Genomic DNA, 20043 nt, shown 5'->3' with positions numbered 1-20043 from the left:
GTCTATTATTGTCTTAAAAGTTGTTAATTAAGGTAACCTTAGTGTAAAGTTAATCATTATTATGAAGTTTGCACACAGGAAAGTGTAATATTACTTGAGGGAGTCTACTGTAGACCTAGAAGCAATATGAAAATGGGCTAAATCATGTTAATTCAACCTGATCTGAACTTTTATAATAAATGCTTTTCGTGTTAACTAAAGGAATTAAGTAGAATATTTACAAATGTCTATTTCTAAACTGTATTTTACACACTACTCTTAGAAGAAAGCTGCATGGATATTAAAGTAAGAATACTTTCTGATGAAGTCGCTGGTAGCTAGCGAAATAAAATGGCAATTTAGAGCATCGCCAAGCTATTCTTAAGTAACTATCAATGGTGAGTGCATCACAAATCATCACTGCTTGCCATTTCTGTCTCACCTGGTGTAATAATTGATTGATTGATTCCTTTATTAATCCCACAGCAGGGACATTCACAATGATACAGAAGCAAAGGGACAGCAATAATAAGATAATATGCTAAGCTTAAACATTGAGTTCTAATAACTGAGAAGGTGTTTGCAAGTAGCATTTCCATTAAAACAAAGCTTAAAACACCCCAACCTCTAAAACTGAGAAGACACTTACTACAGCAGTTTTATATAAACAATGAACAGTTGGTTGGGAGTGTCTCCACTGCACGCTTATCTTGCTGCAGTGATAAGCAGGCTTGGCCTTCATGGCAATCAGAATATAGTCTGTTTTGATGTGTGTTGAGGTCCTGATAGCCCAGCTCCATGGCTCCTGCGCTCTGAGAAACAAATTTCTCCACCAACACTGATCTTTAACCTTCCAAGGGTATACAGTCCAGCCACAGAAATAAGGATGAATGGTGATGATATGGCAAACGGCCAGAGTCCCGGCTGTGCTCCAGAGCATTACAAAGCCCCTGCAGGACCTCCTCAGAGTTGGTCGGCTGTCTCCTCACCTGCAACAAGGTCTAACATGAGAGTTTGTCAACTCCACACTGTACCCATGTCCCTCATCCGTTTGTTGGATGATCTCCTCAGGCTCCTCTGGGTCAGACTGGATGGGCGGTGTGCTGGGTTGTGTGTGGTGCTGCCGAACCCCGGACCGTGTCTGTGGTTTAGTGTAGTTGTTCCACTGAAATAAGGAAATAACTGCCCTGACATTTAACCTCCTCTTTCTCTGTGATTTACTGATTATTTTGATGCTACTAAAAGCTATGTCTGCTGAATATCATGTGACTGATTAAAGTGAAACAATCTCATCTCATTTTGTTTAACAACTCAAGACAAAGTTCAAACTCTTTTGGAAAAGACTGGAGTCAAATAATCTTTAACTGGGGCACAGTAGAACACAATAGTGACCGAGGAGGAAAATAATGATCTATAACAATTAATTCTGAAACCACAACTTGAAAATAATAAACAAAATTCCTTGAACAATCAGTGGCATCTGGTATCACAGTTCAATCACACGTCTCCAAATCCCCAACAATTACACAATTCAGCTTTAAGGATAATTGTACATTGAATGTGACCCAATCACATTAATCCCTCACTCAGTTCTACCTTCTGTTCTGGGTGAACGCAGTGATGTTTTTGGACAGATCTCTGACGAGTAAAACTCTTCCCACACTCTGAACAGTGATACGGTTTCTCTCCTGTGTGAATGCGCTGATGTGTTTGGAGATGACTCTGTACAGTAAAACACTTCCCACACTCTGAACATTGATACGGTTTCTCTCCTGTGTGAATGCGCTGGTGTGTTTGGAGACTATCCTTTCGAGTAAAACACTTCCCACACTCTGAACAGTGATACGGTTTCTCTCCTGTGTGAATGCGCTGGTGTTTTTGGAGATTACTCTGTACAGTAAAACTCTTCCCACACTCTGAACAGTGATACGGTTTCTCTCCTGTGTGAATGTGCTGGTGTGTTTGGAGACTATCCTTTCGAATAAAACTCATCCCACACTCTGAACAGTGATACGGTTTCTCTCCTGTGTGAATGCACTGATGTGTTTGGAGATTACTCTGTACAGTAAAACTCTTCCCACACTCTGAACAGTGATACGGTTTCTCTCCTGTGTGAATGCGCTGGTGTTTTTGGAGACTACTCTGTTCAGTAAAACTCTTCCCACACTCTGAACAGTGATACGGTTTCTCTCCTGTGTGAATGCGCTGGTGTGTTTGGAGATGACTCTGTTGAGTAAAACTCTTCCCACACTCTGAACAGTGATACGGTTTCTCTCCTGTGTGAATGCGCTGGTGTGTTTGGAGACTACTCTGTACATTAAAACTCTTCCCACACTCTGAACAGTGATACGGTTTCTCTCCTGTGTGAATGCGCTGGTGTCTTTGGAGATTACTCTGTTGAGTAAAACTCTTCCCACACTCTGAACAGTGATACGGTTTCTCTCCTGTGTGAATGCGCTGGTGTGTTTGGAGATTACTCTGTTGAGTAAAACTCTTCCCACACTCTGAACAGTGATACGGTTTCTCTCCTGTGTGAAGGCGCTGGTGTGTTTGGAGACTACCCTGTTCAGAAAATCTCTTCCTACACTCTGAACATTGATACGGTTTCTCTCCTGTGTGAAGGCGCTGGTGTTTTTGGAGACTACTTTGTTGAGTAAAACTCATCCCACACTCTGCACAATCATGAGTTTTCCTCTTGTGTTTACTCATCTGAGTTTTTCTGTCAGATGTGTGGGGAGTAATCAAGCATGTTTCCTGAGAACTGGAGCTTCTGCCCTCCATATCCACACATTTAATCCCTCCTGATCTCAATATTGTGTAGTATTCCACTTGGAAATTTTTCTTGACGCACTTGTGGAAGAATTGTGGAACTGTTTTGGACAACAGGAGCCAGAGAAAATATCCAAAGAGATGTTCTTCTGTCCTGAAAGAGAAAGAAGAACCAAAGATAAAATTAATTAAATTCACTCTCCCCTGGCGACCAATATTCTCCTGAATGTGTAGTCAGTTTCACCTTCAGTACTGTACCTGAAACATCAAAAATAAGCCAGTGTTGTCTAATGGTGCAGGAATATAGCAACATCCCTATCTGTTTTAAAACTTTTCAGCGTTCTGAATGTTGGCTGGTTCTATTCCCATGACCAGAAAGAATATTGTGGGTGGAGGAGAGATAATAAAATTCACATTATTTAGAGGATGCTCCTTGTATAAACAGTTCTGTTTGTTTTGCTCTGGTGGCAACCAGAGGAGGATGGATTTTGCTTTTTGACTTTCTTTTTTCCCCCCAAGGTTTCTTACTTCTGCTCTGACCAAACTTTTCCTGTCACTTTTGTTTAAGCAGCACCCACTTGGTGCTAATATCCAGAATTCTGTGCAGCTTCTTTGTGCAAACACCAATTCATTCTGCTCTGCAATAGAAAACTAAAGATCCAGAGAGAAAGAAAGAGACAGAAACAGAGTTTTAATGTTAGAAAAAATATTAAACAGCGTGATTTTAAAAGCATCTACTCTTGCTGATCTTTTTCTTCAGTAAAACATGGTATAAACAGTGTGTAACAGTCTCTCTCTGGTCTTTATCTTCTGTAAAATGATCAAAAGTACAGAGAACTTTCTTCCTGACAACCTTGTTGATGAAGATGATGCCACACCAGAGAAAGAGAGCAGGCATACCTCTAAAATGATGGGGAGAAACAAAAACATGGACAAGAAAGAAATTCCAGAATTGGAAAATACAATCTCATTTACAAATAAGTATTCAGCGAGCAGCTTCTTGTCTGTTGTGAAGGAAAGGTGGTGATCTAAATGACTAATACGTTGTCTTAATTATTAAATATGGAATTACATAAATTAAAAGAATAATGATGTATAAAGTAAAATATTATAATTAATAATGATGAAATTGTGAAGCTGGTTCTCTCTGAGACAGTTGGTCTGTGTGCTCTGTGAGGCCTGAGAAAGCTTAACAGTGACACTGAAAGATCCTATTGTAGTTCATTAGAATTCTGGTAAACATCACATACACTTTTACGTGAACAAAGGCGCTTACAAAAACTTCGTCTAATTATCAAAACACCTGCCGGACCCAAAGGCAGGGGTCTGAGACAGTGATAGCTTTAAACTTTTATTATCAATTTACTTTATTAGCACACGGGGCAACTGTGAGAAAGGACCAGCTCAAGGCCTGAGACCTGAAGCCTGAGGTTGTTATTTGGTAAAACTTGTTTGGGAAATAATTAAAGAATTGTCTATACAGCAACCTAAAAATTCATGTAGTTTAGAAATAATAATGAAGGGTTGTGATGTATTTGGGAGGACAGGGAGAAGCTAGATAGGAGGATGTGAAAAAACAGAAACATAATGAATGGGGAGAAAAAGGAGTATGGGAAAGAGTAAAATGGTCTTGAGTATACATAAGAATCTTTTCTAAGAAGCACACAAACGTTCTTTTAAATCTAATAGTAAACAATGTCTGAAGAGTTAACCTGTTTTATGAATGATTTTTGGTATCTCTTTTCAGACTTACCGAGTTGATGTGATTTTACTTTAACCTGTTTAAATAAAGTAATGAACCTGTTCTCTTTTAAATCTGAAACCTGTGTCTGAAATTTTTTAGTTATTGATTTTTCTATAGAAATAGTGATTTTTAATAAGGCATATGCAAAGCTAAGTCAGGCTTAAAAGGAGAAAGCTTAGGATGTAAAACCAATTGTTTCTTTGAAAAACAGTATTTGAATGATAATTGGATTTAGGAAATCATGACACAGCCAATTTCATATTTCAAAGCCATTTCAGAGTATTTTCTATTTATTGATTTTATTTACTGTTTGTATACATTGCAATTGCTGTATGTTTACACTGTTTCAAGGTTGTATGAAAAGCACACTTACTAATACTACATTGTCAGATATATTGTCATTGTGGTGGTACCCTCAATTGTACATATTTGTAAATTTAATTAGGGAACATGATTATATAATAATTGTAGATTTTAAAATGTGTTGATTTCATACACCCTGTTTTATCTCCAGGACTTTATGTTTTTTTTTTGTTATGCCATTTGAACAAAAATGGATTTTTAAACACTTCCCAGTAAACAAGGGACGTCCCTGGACGTTCAAAAAAGGTCTAAAAGTAGTCTTTTATTAGGTTTTTTGTTATGACATTTGAACAAAACTGGACTTTTAAACACTTGTACCTTTAGTGACCAATAATGTACCTTTTTGCTTCTTTTCCTGAGAGTGTGAGTTATTCAATAAAGCAGTAACTTCACCATGAACCTGATTCTACTCTTTTCTGAGGGAAGGGGTGGGGGTGTAGTGTATGTTGTGGGGGGGGGGGGGGTGTATACAAATAAACTATTTCAACCTATAATGACCAAGATCTTGGCAGAGCCGTGGTTAGATTATCGCGGTTTAGTCATGGCTTGTCGGACTAGGGCCGAGTCATTTGAACCGCTCCTCAGCCACAACACTCGGCCGAGTCTGTGCCGAGAGTTTCCCAGAATCGGGTCGGAACTATCGGTCCACTCTACGGCCGTACATCACGACCGAGACAATGCCGACTCCACGTGCCGGCATCGGCCCGAATGTGTGTAAAAGTCTCTCTCTCTGATGTTTATCTTCAGTAAAACACGGTATAAACGGTGTGTAAAGGTCGTACACAGTAAAAACATTTACCTTCAGTAAACACAGGTCCTGATTCCTCTCCAACACAGCTCTCGTACAGAACGGACGCGTCTGATCACGGAGCAGCGAACACTTGAGCAGAGCTGAGCGTTATTAAAACGAGTCCGGCCAACGCAGTTCGTCTGTCCAATCAGAGGAGAGCTGGTGTTTGAGTGACGCGTCTACAGTGCAGTCAATAAAGCCTTCTTTCCTCTCTTCAAAATGACCGTGATTCTAATTGGACGACGCAGGGACCTATGCTCCGGCCTCACACCCGCCCCCTGAGATACGATTGGCTGCAATTTAAGAACAGCTGGTCTCTGATTGGACAGTCCCCACAGACACAGTGTCCTCAGTCCAATAGGAGCCTTTCCGCTGGAGAACACGCATAGTAAGAGGTAAGAAATGAGAGTCTTTATTATGGGAGGCCGTCTAGGGCAAATACACTGAAACACTTGCGCACTACACTGAAACACTTGCATGCACTACATTGAAACACTTGCGCACACTACATTGAAACATTTGCGCACACTACACTGAAACACTTGCGCACACTACACTGAAACATTTGCGCACACTACACTGAAACACTTGCGCACACTACACTGAAACATTTGCGCACACTACACTGAAACACTTGCGCACACTACACTGAAACACGTGCACAGTACACACTGAAACATTTGCACTACACTTCACATACACTCGTATATATATTAAACATGACGTGTGTGTGTGTGTGTGTGTGTGTGAGAGAGAGAGAGAGAGAGAGAGAGAGAGAGAGAGAGAAGATGCACTCAGCTGTCTAGCACAGGGTACAATCTTTTATGACTAATTCCTGTGCTCTGTGTCTTTTCAGAGATGAACAAACATTTGTTCTTATTATTTTTTATTAGTTTTTTCATATTTGATCAGCCATTGCGTATTTCTGGTAACAGTGAGGATATCCGTAATTTTTTGCGTGATGTCCTGCGTTGTGTGGAATCCATACAAGATGACCCGCTACACAGACACTACACTGAACTGGAGCACCACACAAGAAACATTCAGTCCATCATACGTGTAGTTGGGTGCAGAGAAGGGCCTGTGGTGAGAGAATGCACGACTCTTCTGGAGTCTTTATATCAGTGTCTAATTCTCATTTTACAACAATATCCGGGCCAAAGACATCAAGGCAACAATATTCTCATAATTCCTCCAACAACTTCCAGTGGCACGTCCGGTCGCCCACGGTATGATTTAACAGCAGACCAGATTATCCACTGCCTAAATCTGGGATTTAATTGGCAAAGAATCGCTTCCATTTTTGGAATTGATTGACAAGTGTGCAAGTGTTTCAGTGTAGTGTGCACAAGTGTTTCAATGTAGTGTGCGCAAGTGTTTCGATGTAGTGTGCGCAAGTGTTTCAGTGTAGTGTGCGCAAGTGTTTCAATGTAGTGTGCGCAAGTGTTTCAATGTAGTGTGCGCAAGTGTTTCAATGTAGTGTGCGCAAGTGTTTCAGTGTAGTGTGCGCAAGTGTTTCAGTGTGTAGTGTGCAAGTGTTTCAATGTAGTGTGCGCAAGTGTTTCAGTGTGTAGTGTGCAAGTGTTTCAATGTAGTGTGCGCAAGTGTTTCAGTGTAGTGTGCGCAAGTGTTTCAATGTAGTGTGCGCAAGTGTTTCAATGTAGTGTGCGCAAGTGTTTCAGTGTAGTGTGCGCAAGTGTTTCAGTGTGTAGTGTACAAGTGTTTCAATGTAATGTGCGCAAGTGTTTCAGTGTGTAGTGTGCAAGTGTTTCAATGTAGTGTGCGCAAGTGTTTCAGTGTATTTGCCCTAGACGGCCTCTCATACTTTATTGTTAGTTTACGTGAGTTATTATGTGTGATAGTGATGGGAATTTCGGCTCTTTTTGGGGAGCCGGCTCTTTTGGCTCGGCTCTTCATAAAGAGCCGGCTCTTTTGGCTCCTAAATGGCTCTTTGTTTTAGACTAGGTTAGGTGTTTGTTTATGTGAACACAGAGGAACTTCACACTCTCCACACTGCTTCTCCAAATATGTGGAGGTGGGGGTGGTCTGGCTGCTTTGTTCTCCTGAAGTCCACGATGATCTCCTTTGTCTTAGAGGTGTTAAGTGCCAGGACCTAGCCATTCCACCTCATTCCTGCAGGCTCCTTCATCACCATCTGAAATGAGGTCCACTATTGTTGTGTCCTCTGAGAAGTTTATGTTGTTTAGAGGTGAATGGGATCTACAGTGTGCACTGCACAGAGAACAAAGAGTGATTGGAGGTGTGGGTGACAGAGTAAATGCTGAAAGAACAACAGTAGGAGTTTCAGTAGGGGATTAAACATGGAGTGTTTCTACACACAGCTCAGATGCCACTTAATGGAGTTTGAAATGTTTCTGAGGACTCAACTGAACACATGCAGAAACACTGGGTTAAAAGTTTTCTTTGTGGTTCACTGCTGAGAAGTCATCCTCGTGTAGAATTTACAGTAAATAACTGGCAAAAAGAGGACAATAATCTACTGTAAAACATACTGTTCATGACTGTAAATCAAATTACAGTACCCACTGTACACAAGTAAATACTGTTACAAATTTGTAAATACTTGGATACAAACTTATTTTTTTCCCTGTAGATCAATTACAAAGTATTTATTGTGTTTTTTTACTGTAATTATTCATTATACTGTAATCCATTTTACAGTCATTTGGTGTAATATTTAAATATACAGTAGTTTACAAGCAATAAAATTTGCCAATAAAATTCTATATCTACCATAAAAATGTTTAAAATTACACTGATTTCGAAATCGTTCACAAAACAAGACAAGACAACCAACGGTTACAAAATCAAACATTTATTTATTTACATAAACATGTCCAAATGGAGGGGTGCACCAATTTTTTAGAACTTTTTGTAAGTCCGTATCTAAGTAATTCTGCAATGTAACAAATGGTTTGAAATGCTCCATGTAGTCTGAAGTGTTTTTATTTAAAAGTGTCTATACTTTCTTTCCAAGCATCTACACATTAACATATCAGTATAGATAGTAAGTAAAATAGCTATGATTTGCAGACATTCCTATCACCACCACTGCAAAGAAATCCATTGAGTTTGTCTACAGTAAACCAGAATAAAAAAATACTACAGAAACATAAAAAAAAATGTATCAGTATTACAATGAGGAAAACACATTCACAAACACTATCGTGACTAACTAAGCACATGTCAAAATAAGAACAATCCTCCTACCAACGTGTGTTTTTGGACCATGGGAGGAAACCGGAGCACCCGGAGGAAACCCACGGAGACACAGGGAGAACACACCAAATTCATAATGAGAACAATCCATGAATTGAAAAAAGTCCATAAGGAAAGTAGATAGAGACTTAAAGATGTGTGAGGCATAACAGGTTTCTATTACAACAATTAGACACATTGTTTGAAAAGGTTTGCTGGCAATACAGAACATATGACGTATCATTTAGTAACTTAACTACACTGACAATAACAACACCTTTGGATATTAAATACTATTTTCACCCCTGAATCACTGAAGAAAACACACTGACACACTTTAAGGACAAAATAGTTGTGGACAGTGTCTGTGGTATAGTGTAGCTGTTCCACTGAAATAAGGAGGGAACTGTTAAGCCATGTTAAGCTGTTTCCTTATAATGGGTTTAAATGGGAAGAAAAAAGCTAAACATACTTTGTTTAGTTTCTGTTTGTGTTACAGGTTAAATATTTCAGCAACAGAGAGCACTTATTATCAGTAGTAATTGATTATTATGAATATTATTATTATTGTAGCGGGCAGCAAGGTGGTGCAGCAGGTAGTGTCACAGTCACACAGCTCCAGGGTCCTGGAGGTTGTTGGTACAGGTCCCGCTCCGGGTGACTGTCTGATGTGTTCTCCTCGTGTCCGCATGGGTTTCCTCCAGGTGCTCCGGTTTCCTCCCACGGTCCAAAAAACATGTTGGTTGATGACACAAAAGTGTCTGTAGGTGTGAATGTGTGTGTGTGTTGCCCTGTGAAGGATTGGCGCCCCCTCCAGGGTGTGTTCCTGCCTTGTGCCCAATGATTCCAGGTAGGCTCTGGACCCACCGCGACCCTGAACTGGATAAGGGTTACAGATAATGATTGAAAAATATATGGAATGACTTTCAGTTTTGTAAAATATAGAACAGAAAGTGAATGGCTCAGTTGTCACCAAAATGCCTCCACACATGAAGAGGAGACATTTGGAGTCTACTGGAGACTACTGAAACTCACACTGTGATAAGAGTTTTGAGGAAGAGCTGAGCTCTAAGATCACACCAAAGTGGACAATGATGGATGTGTGCTATTAATTCTTTACTTTACTAAAACATAACTGTAGTGGTTAATACCCATACAGAAAAAGATGAGCTTGTTATAGACAGTTTCACCAGGCTGTGATATTTAACACAATGCTGTAATTTTATTAAAAATTTACAATGTTTAGAGTTGGTTACATGGTACACATTTAAATGACTTTGAGTGAAAACAATAGAATCATCATCTACAAAGAATGAACCTAAAAACTGAGTTTTACGTTATTTTTCAATCAATATACTTCAGAGCACAATTTCTACTGAGTTTATATGTTCTAAATGTTTCCCACATTACATCAACTAGAAGTACATTTCAAAATCAGTGATTTTATATGTTTACATCAGATGAAGAATCATGTTGCTGTGTTGTTCCTGAAAGAACCAGGTTACGCTCCATTAAGCGGGTCTCTACTTTGTGGTGACTGGATTTAAAATAGGTATTTACTGGGTGTCAGTGTAACAGCTGATCTATGATCTATGTACAGCTGGACAATTTCACCTTCATCACCTTCCACAAGAATTTAATTTGATGGTAAGACCGCTCTTAGTCTGGGTCCTTCCCTTCCACCTCTCTGTCCTGAGGGACCAGGAAATGAAGCTCCAGAGAGTTCAGCTGTTGGGTTCCTAGGACCACTCAAGCCCCTCTACCACGAAGAGGTGGCGATCTACAGAAAGGGATTCTGAAAAAATTAAATTAGACATTCTCTGTTCACTCCCAAACTGTGGTAAAAGTAGCCTGGTATCATCAGAAGACCCTCACTGATCCATGTGTTAAATGGAGACAGAAGCACGGCAAGCGAGGGAGGATCCATGCTAGGCTAAGAGCTAACCTGAGCCGGCAGGCTATCCCTTCTCTCTTTCTCTCCAATGTCTGCTCGCTGGATAATAAACTGGACTACATCAAACTTCAGAGAACTACACGGCGAGAATACAGAGACTGCTGTCTTTTTGTTTTTACAGAGACATGGCTCAGCGACAGTATTCCCGACGCCGCCATTCAGCTAGATGGGCTAGCCGCATTTCGAGCCGACAGGGACCCAGCGCTATGCGGTAATACTCACGGTGGTGGATTATGTGTCTATATCAACGCTGAATGGTGTAAGAACTCTGTGCTGGTCTCTGCTTATTGTTCACCGTTAGTGGAATTTGTGGCTGTGAGATGTAGACCTTTTTATTTACCTCGAGAATTCTCCGTTGTTTACTTAATCGCAATCTATATCCCTCCCGATGCAAACACAAAACAAGCGCTGTGGGAATTATACGAGGCCATAAGTGACTTCCAAAACACACACCCGGATGGACTGTTTATTGTTGCTGGAGATTTTAATCATGCTAATCTCAAGAAAGTGTTCCCTAAATTCCACCAGTATGTGAACTTTGCTAGGAGAGGAGCGAACACGCTGGATCTTGTTTACACAAATGTTCCAGACGCGTACAGGGCAGAGCCCCGCCCCCACCTCGGACACTCAGATCACATGTCTGTTATGCTAATTCCTGCATACAGACCCATCATCAGGCGATCGAAACCTGTCCTGAAAGAGGTGAAAATCTGGCCATCAGAAGCAATCTCTACTCTTCAGGACTGTTTCGAGTGCACTGACTGGGACATGTTCAGAGAGGCTGCAACTTACAGCAACACAATCAACCTGGAGGAGTACGCATCATCAGTGACCAGCTACATAGAGAAGTGCATCGATGATGTGACCATCTCCAAGACCATCACCATCCGCTCCAACCAGAAGCCGTGGATGAACATGCTTCAAGAACACCACCATCTTCCCGGTGCCTAAGAATTCTTCTGTGTCCTGCCTCAATGACTATCGTCTCGTTGCACTCACATCGGTCATCACAAAGTGCTTCAAGAGGCTCGTCATGAGGCACATCAAAACCCTACTTCCCCCCACACTGGACCCTATACAGTTTGCGTATCGTCCTAACCTTTCAACGAACGATGCCATATCCACCACGCTCCAACTGGCACTCACCCACCTGGACAAGAAGGACACATATGCCCGAATGCTGTTCATAGACTTCAGCTCAGCATTCAGCACCAACATTCCTCAGCACCTGATCGGGAAGCTGAGTATACTGAGCCTTAACACTTCTCTCTGCAACTGAATCCTGGACTTCCTGACTGGGAGACCTCAGTCAGTCCGGATCGGTAGGAACACCTCCAGCACCATCACACTGAACACTGGAGCCCCCCAGGGCTGCGTGCTCAGTCCACTGCTGTTCACATTGCTGACCCATGACTGTGCAGCGATGCACAGCTCAAATCATATCATCAAGTTCGCTGATGACACGACTGTGGTGGGTCTCATCAGTAAGAACGACGAGTCAGCATACAGAGGTGCAGCGGCTAACTGACTGGTGTGAAGTCAACAACATGTCTCTGAACGTGGACAAAACCAAAGAGATGGATGTAGACTTCAGAAAAACAAGGGGTGAGCACTCGCTGCTGAACATCGACAACTCTGCTGTGGAGATTGTCAGGAATGCCAAATTCCTTGGTGTTCACCTAGCGGATGATCTCACCTGGTCCACTAAAACTAGTAACATCAAAAAGAAAGCCCAGCAACGCCTCTACTTTCTGCGAAGGCTGAAGAAGGCTCATCTCCCCCCTCCAATTCTCACCACTTTCTACAGAGGAGTCATCGAGAGTATCATGACCAGCTGCATCACTGTCTGGTTTGGAAACTGCACTGTGGCAGATCGCAAGTCCCTCCAGCGGATCGTGAGGACAGCTGAGAAGATTATCGGTGTGTCTCTTCCCTCCATCACAGACATTTACACCACTCACTGCACCCGCAAAGCCCTCAGCATTGTGGGAGATCACACACACCCTTCACACACACTCCTCAACCTACTGCCGTCTGGAAAAAGGTATCGAAGCATTCGAGCCCTCACATCCAGACTCCGTAACAGCTTCTTCCCACATGCTATCAGACTCCTAAACACCTAGAGACTGAGACTGGACTGAAGAAGCACACACACACACACTTCTTCACGCAAACACTGGTCTGTTGGACTGAAAATGAGTGTGCTGTTTACACATATCCTGTTTATGTCATGGTTACATCCAGTTAAAGTTTACAGCACAAATACACCTTAAATTGCAGTGTCTCTCTCCCTCACCCCCTCCGTACTTATGGTTTTGTATTGTCTTGTATTGTACTATATGGACATTGTTTTGGGTTTTCTTAGCCATGTCTTTTGCACTTTAATGTGTATGCACTGTTTTATGTTGCACTAGCTTTGTACTAGTTGCACTTTAATGTTGTGTATAATTTCATGTTCTATGTCTTTTGCACTTTAATATGTGTGCACTGTTTTATGTCTGCACTAGCTTTGTACAAGTTGCACTTTAATGTTGTGTATAATTTCATGTTCTATGTCTTTTGCACTTTAATGTGTGTGCACTGTTTTATGTCTGCACTAGCTTTGCGCTAGTTGCACTTTAATGTTGTGTATTGTCTTATGTAGCACCTTGGTCCTGGAGGAACGCTATTTCGTTTCACTGTGTACTGTTGAAATGACAATAAACTTCTTGAACTTGAAATGCTCTGTCCCTGATGAAGTGTCCATATTCAGTCCAGTGATTATTATCGTTGTACAATGGCTTATGACTGATTCTACACCAGAATCTCAGACATCACTGCTGTGTAGTGATAGGATTTTTGGCTCCTTTTGGGGAGCCGGCTCTTTTGGCTCGGCTCTTCATAAAGAGCCGTCTCTTTCGGCTCCTAAATAGCTCTTTGTTTTACCACTTATTTCCACGGGTACAGAACAATATTACCTACATTTTACATGACTATATGGATAAAATATTATTGTTCAATATTAAAAATAATAAATAGTGTTGCAATGGCCAATTGTTTTATGGCTGTCTTGTAATAACACACTGATTGCACTCACACATTCAATTGTATAAATAACTGGATTTTTATTCAAACACCTTAATAAAAATCACTTGTAAACTCTGAAATACAGCCAATGGAACCCAAAAGGTAGGTATTACAAAATAGCTTATTAAATTAAATAATCATCCATTTCTGGGTAATAAAATAAAAAAAATACAAAGTGCAAAGCAGAAGCATTCAACGGTAGTGATTAAAACAACCACAACTGTCAACAAACATTTAACTGATTTAACATCTTCTTCAACTATTTTGGCATTCAGGAAAACCAAGTGTCTCAGCTTGGAGGGTTGGAGCTTGCTTGTTGTTCTCTGATTGGTTGAATGACAAGCCTTAGAAAAAAATGGCTTGGTCTTAGACGGGAACCGGCTCTCATCGTTCACTTACAAGAGCCGGGTCTTTGAACTGGTTCGTTCGCGACCGACACATCACTACTGCTGTGTTCTCTGGTCTTTCACAGAGAACAATGACTGGGGGAACAAGAACAAGCTAACAACTGACACCTGAAGACTAATTAGAGCTGCAGATATAATTTCCAAAGCAGGACCCAGCTCAGTATTCCCTCAGAGGCTCTGGAGTCCAAGGGAAAAGGGGATGAATGTGATGATGGAGGAGAGCGAGTGGATCAGTCCTGTATTACCTGCAGAAACGGAGATGATTTAAGAGTGATGTTCAGTTCTTTGATACAGATGTAGGAGAACACTGAACACATTCAGTACACACTACAGCTCTGTCTCTCTTTACAATGTTTTTACTTAAGGTGGTATTGTTGAGTTGTACATGTTGCTTTTTGAGAATACAAGAAGATTAACTGGATATTCAATATTCTTAAAAGAAAAAAATTAAAATAATTACCAACTATTGCAATAATCTACAATGGTGGGTAAAAACTAAACCTTTATTTTGATTCTTCTGCAAAGATTATGAACATTGCTTGTAGATGAACATCCTGAACCTTGATGAAAGTGTGTTATTAGATTTACTGAGAAACATCCCACATGTTCAAATGTTTCGCTGGACAGAACAGTGGCTATTTGGCTGTTTCACACACATTCAGGTGTGACTGTAGATTCGACCCTGTCACAATGGCAACCTGTCTTCATTTCATTGTGGGCTACTTTATGTAGTCAGATGAAAATGGTTTAATTTTTCTCATAAGAAATTTGACTATTGGGGAGTTTTAATCTTTGGGTCACATGGTTCACTTCATAACTTCGAGGTTGGTTTTGAGTGTATTTCTGGGATGAACAATAGCTCCTTTTAGAAGTTATTAATCCCCCTCCTCCCTTTTGTATTCAACTTTCGGGCCAAGAACCCTTCAGTGGATCAGTCATAATAAATCATTAATAATAATTAGTTATAACTAATTACACTAAATCTATGATATCAAATATGGTGAAGATAAAAACACTACAGATGATTCCTGTGGTAGTCCACACCATCTCAGGTTTGTCATGATCAAATAAGGTCAAGATCGATGTTAAGTTTTATACAAACATTTTATCACTAATACAGTTACTGGATCATGTTTTGATGATGAATGACCAAGAAACACAACAATAATAAATCCCCTTTTTACAACTTTTTATATTTTCAATCTAGGCTACTAAAATGGAAAATGTATTCACTCACTTGCAGACTCACTCTGTGGTTTCATCACCACTATTTCTGTGAAATAAATTAGAAAGATAAAAATAATGAAGTTTAGGTAGAAATTACAATTTGATAATATTAATAACTCTCCACTGTTGAACACATATTAAAGTTGACATATAAAAAATAATGATAAAATATAAAATTATTAATTAGACTTTAATACATTATTTTAAAATAGTAACATCTCTGTTTCTCTATCTCTGTATTATTCTACATCAGCCCTGATCTCCTCACCATCAACAGAGAGCTCCACACGCTGGAGATAAACAAGTTTAGACTGGAGAGCTTTCTTCCTTTGTTTCACCACCAGGTTGCTCTCGTAGACTCCTTCATCCTCAGCTCTAACGTTCTTCATCACCAGAGAACAGTTCCCCTTCAGCAGTTGATCTTCAGGAACGTCCACACAGCCTTTGTACTCCTCACTCTGATACAGCTCCTCTCCTCTTCTCTCTAACACTGTCTCAGTAAAGGTTCGCCATTCCACATGAGGACTCTGACTGGATGACTGTTCACTGGACACCTTCCTCCAATCACAAGGAAGAACAGCTGAGGAGCCCACTCTGACACTGATGGAGATCTGAGATTCTGCAGATACAGACCCTGTACAATAAATAAAATATAAATCATTAGAGAATCAAAGGTGACTTTTAGGAGGATGTTTGGGTTGCAGGGGTGTTGGTTGATGGTTGTTAAAGCGCAGGGGTGTCCAACCTGCAGCTCGTGAGCCATATCCATCTATTTTCCTGTACAACTACAGCTCTTCTTTTCAAAATAAAACATATCTATACAATGATTTTGTTCACAAATGGTTAATATCTATTTTCCCCCTTTTTCCATTTGGTACAGTAAGAAAAGTAATGGGATATCCTTGGCCTAATGGTTAGAGACCCAGCTTGGTACTGGAAGGTTTCTGGTTCAATCCCCAGGACAAGCAGGAACATCCATGGCTGAGGTGCCTTTGAGCAAGGCACTGAACCCCCAAGTGCTCCCCGGGTGTCGGAAACGGCTGCCCACTGCTCTGGGTGTGTGTTCACAGCCCCTAGTGTGTGTGTGTGTTGACTGCCACAGATGGGTTAAATGCAGAAGACACATTTCGTTGTAAGTTGTACAATGATAAGTACTTTTCATTTGCATTAATTCTCCCACTTTTCAATTTTTTAATTTCTACTCGAAATTTGAATTTCAGAAAAATGAAAATCATCAAGTACCTTGTACTCGTTTCCTGTGGAAACTGTCTGTGAGGAGTGTGGTGTGTTCTCCCTGTGTCTGCGTGGGTTTCCTCCAGGTGACTGTCTATGAGGAGTGTGGTGTGTTCTCTCTGTGTCTGCGTGGGTTTCCTCCAGGTGACTGTCTGTGAGGAGTGTGGTGTGTTCTCCATGTGTCTGCGTGGGTTTCCTCCAGGTGACTGTCTATGAGGAGTGTGGTGTGTTCTCCCTGTGTCTGCGTGGGTTTTCTCCAGGTGACTGTCTGTGAGGAGTGTGGTGTGTTCTCCATGTGTCTGCGTGGGATTCCTCCAGGTGACTGTCTATGAGGAGTGTGGTGTGTTCTCCCTGTGTCTGCGTGGGTTTTCTCCAGGTGACTGTCTGTGAGGAGTGTGGTGTGTTCTCCCTGTGTCAAACAGAGAGTTGTAGTGCTGTCTAACTCTGAATGTGTCACAGCTGGTCAGTCAGCTTCTTCAGGTTAATATTCACACCTGCATCTCTGCTTCCTGTTTTCAGTCACCATGTCACTGAGACACGTTTATACATGTTCAGACACTTCATTGGACAGCATAGTGAATATGTTTCTGTTGTAATCCCCTTGTTATAATCTAATCATTGGTTACCTGATCATTAGCACAGAAAGGAATAGGACTTACGTGTCGTTATAGAATCACTACTTTGATTCCTCTCCGACAGGTCTGTGGAATAAAGTATGAAAATTATATTAGTGAGAGTTATGTAGAAACGTATGAATTACACCATTACACCTGATAACTATTACTGATAAACACTGTGAATTAGAGAAAATATTCACTCTCCTCATGCTACTTTCACAATGCTATGCTCAGGTGGATCATTGAGGTAATAAGATAAATTAATTTATCCTTTAAAACAAGACAATTAAAAAAAAAAATATATATATATATATATATATATATATATATATATATATATATATATATATATATATATATATATATATAAATAATTTTAGCCTAGAGGTTGTGGGTTCGAATCCCACTCTGGGTGACTGTCTGTGAGGAGTGTGGTGTGTTCTCCCTGTGTCTGTGTGGGTTTCCTGCGGGTGCTCCGATTTCCTCCCACACTCCAAAAACACAGGTTGGTAGGTGGATTGGTGACTCAAAAATGTCCATAGGGGTGAGTGTGTGAGTGAATGTGTGTGTCTGTGTGGCCCTGTGAAGGACTGGTGCCCCCTCCAGGGTGTTTTCCCGCCTTGCGTCCAATGATTCCAGGTAGGCTCTGGACCCACTGCAACCCTGAACTGGATAAGCGGTTATAGATAATGAATGAATGAATGAATGAACGAACGAATGAATGAATGAATAAATAATTTTAATTAAATCATGAATCTTTATCTGATATCAGCCCTGATCTCCTCACCAACAGAGAGCTCCACACTCTGGAGAAAAACACGTTTAGACCAAAGAAATCTCTTGTTTAGTTTCACCAGCAGGTAGCTCTCGTAAATTCCTTCATCGTCAGCTCTAACTTCTTCAACACCAGAGAACAGTCCCCTTTCAGCAGATTATCTTCAGGAACGTCCACACGGCCTTTATACTCCTCGCTCGGATACAGCTCACCTCCCCTGTCTCAGAAAATGTGCCCCACTCCACAGGACTTTGACTGAAAGATCATTTGTTGGATATGTTTCTTCAATCACAAGGAAGAACAGCTGAGGAGCCCACCTTCACAGACATGTAGATTCCTAGTTGTGCAGGGCCTGGGAAATAAATAAAATATTAAACTTAATAAAACAATTTGGGAATTGCTTAATTACTAGAATAATTACTGTGGAGTTGCAAATGGGTGCAACTCTATTGGTGGATGGTAGATGGAGGGTGTTGCTGCAATATCCTATATGCAGTGTGAATTTAGTTGATGAAAACTATGAAGAAAGGTCATAATCAAAAACTGTTTTTCACAATGAAAATAGGATGAGAACTACATTTTAAAAGATTGTAAAAGACAAATATGAAGAAATGTATTATGTGTTTCATCAATAAATAAAAATAACGATAATGTGAAACACTGATAAATGACCTATAATTTCTAGTTTGAAAATCATGAAAAAAAATCGTCCTGTGAAGGACTGGCGCCCCCTTCAGGGTGTGTAAAATAGAAAAAAGCTAAAGGTGTGTGGAGCAGTCCACATGAATGCAGCATTTGTAGGTAAACAGATGTTATAATGTAGAGTATAATTATTATTATTAGTATTAGTAGTAGTATTAAAAATATAAAATATATCAATCATATATAGGCAAGGCAAGGCAAGTTTATTTATAGAGCACCTTTCATACAGAAGCAATTCAAAGTGCTTTACAGAAAAAGAAACAATTCAATTAAAACCCAGAATAAAATCATAAATGTCCAATAAGATAAATTACATAAAAAGAGTAAAACGATTAAAACAATAAAAGAAAAGAAATAAAATGCCATTACAGAAAAGTGCAGAATATTTTAAACTGAGCTGTAAGCCTGCTCAAAGAGGAATGTTTTCAGTCTTGATTTAAAAGTGTCTAAAGTCTGGGCTCTTCTAATATTCTCAGACATCTGGTTCCATTTAAAAGCGGCATAGTAGCTAAACGCTGCCTCTCCATGTTTAGATTTGACCTGAGGCAGGACTAACTCTAGTTCCTAAAGATCTGAGAGCTCTGCTCGGCTCATATCTCTGTAGCAGAACTGATAAATACGGTGGTCCTACCCCATTTAGACATTTATTGAGCAGTAATAACACCTTAAAATCTATTCTGTAACAGACTGGTATCCAGTGTAATGATTAGAGGATGGGGGTGATGTGATCTCTTCTTTTGCTCCTAGTGAGACTCTGGCAGCTGCATTTAGAATCAGCTGAAGCTGTTTAATGGTCTTTTGTGGAAGTCCACCTAAGAGACCATTACAGTAATCAATCCCGCTAGAAATAAAGGCATGGATAAGTTTCTCCAGGTCTGGTTTAGTCAGAAAATCTCTTTCTGATGTTCTTAAGATAGTAAAATGCTGATCTAGCAACTGCTTTAATATGAGACTAAAACTGAGATCTGAGTTTATTAATACACCAAGGTTGCGAGCCAGTTCTTTAGATTTGAGGGCCCTCGAGTCCAGATACGCAGCCAGTCTTTGTCTCTCAGTGCTGTTCCCAAATAGTATAATCTCAGTTTTATCTTTATTCAGCTGCAGAAAATTGTGTCCCATCCAGTTTGTGAAGTGTTCAAGGCACTTGCTTAATGAGTCAACTGGGCCAGAGTCGTTTGGGGACAGGGCCATGTAAATC

At 40.4% G+C, this 20043-nt stretch overlaps 1 protein-coding gene across 1 annotated transcript in view; it reads right to left on the bottom strand.

Moving 5' to 3' along the window:
* Nucleotides 1-20043, bottom strand: part of LOC136694606 (zinc finger protein 665-like) — a 185264-nt gene that overhangs the window by 119124 nt on the left and 46097 nt on the right. The window contains exon 4 of the mRNA XM_066668305.1: nt 1641-2541. Coding sequence (XP_066524402.1) covers nt 1641-2541 — 901 coding nt within the window. The remainder of the gene's footprint in view (nt 1-1640; nt 2542-20043) is intronic.

This window comes from Hoplias malabaricus, chromosome 4 (genome assembly GCF_029633855.1).
Source record: "Hoplias malabaricus isolate fHopMal1 chromosome 4, fHopMal1.hap1, whole genome shotgun sequence".
NCBI lineage: Eukaryota > Metazoa > Chordata > Actinopteri > Characiformes > Erythrinidae > Hoplias > Hoplias malabaricus.
This window is presented reverse-complemented; position numbering and strand designations above follow the sequence as displayed.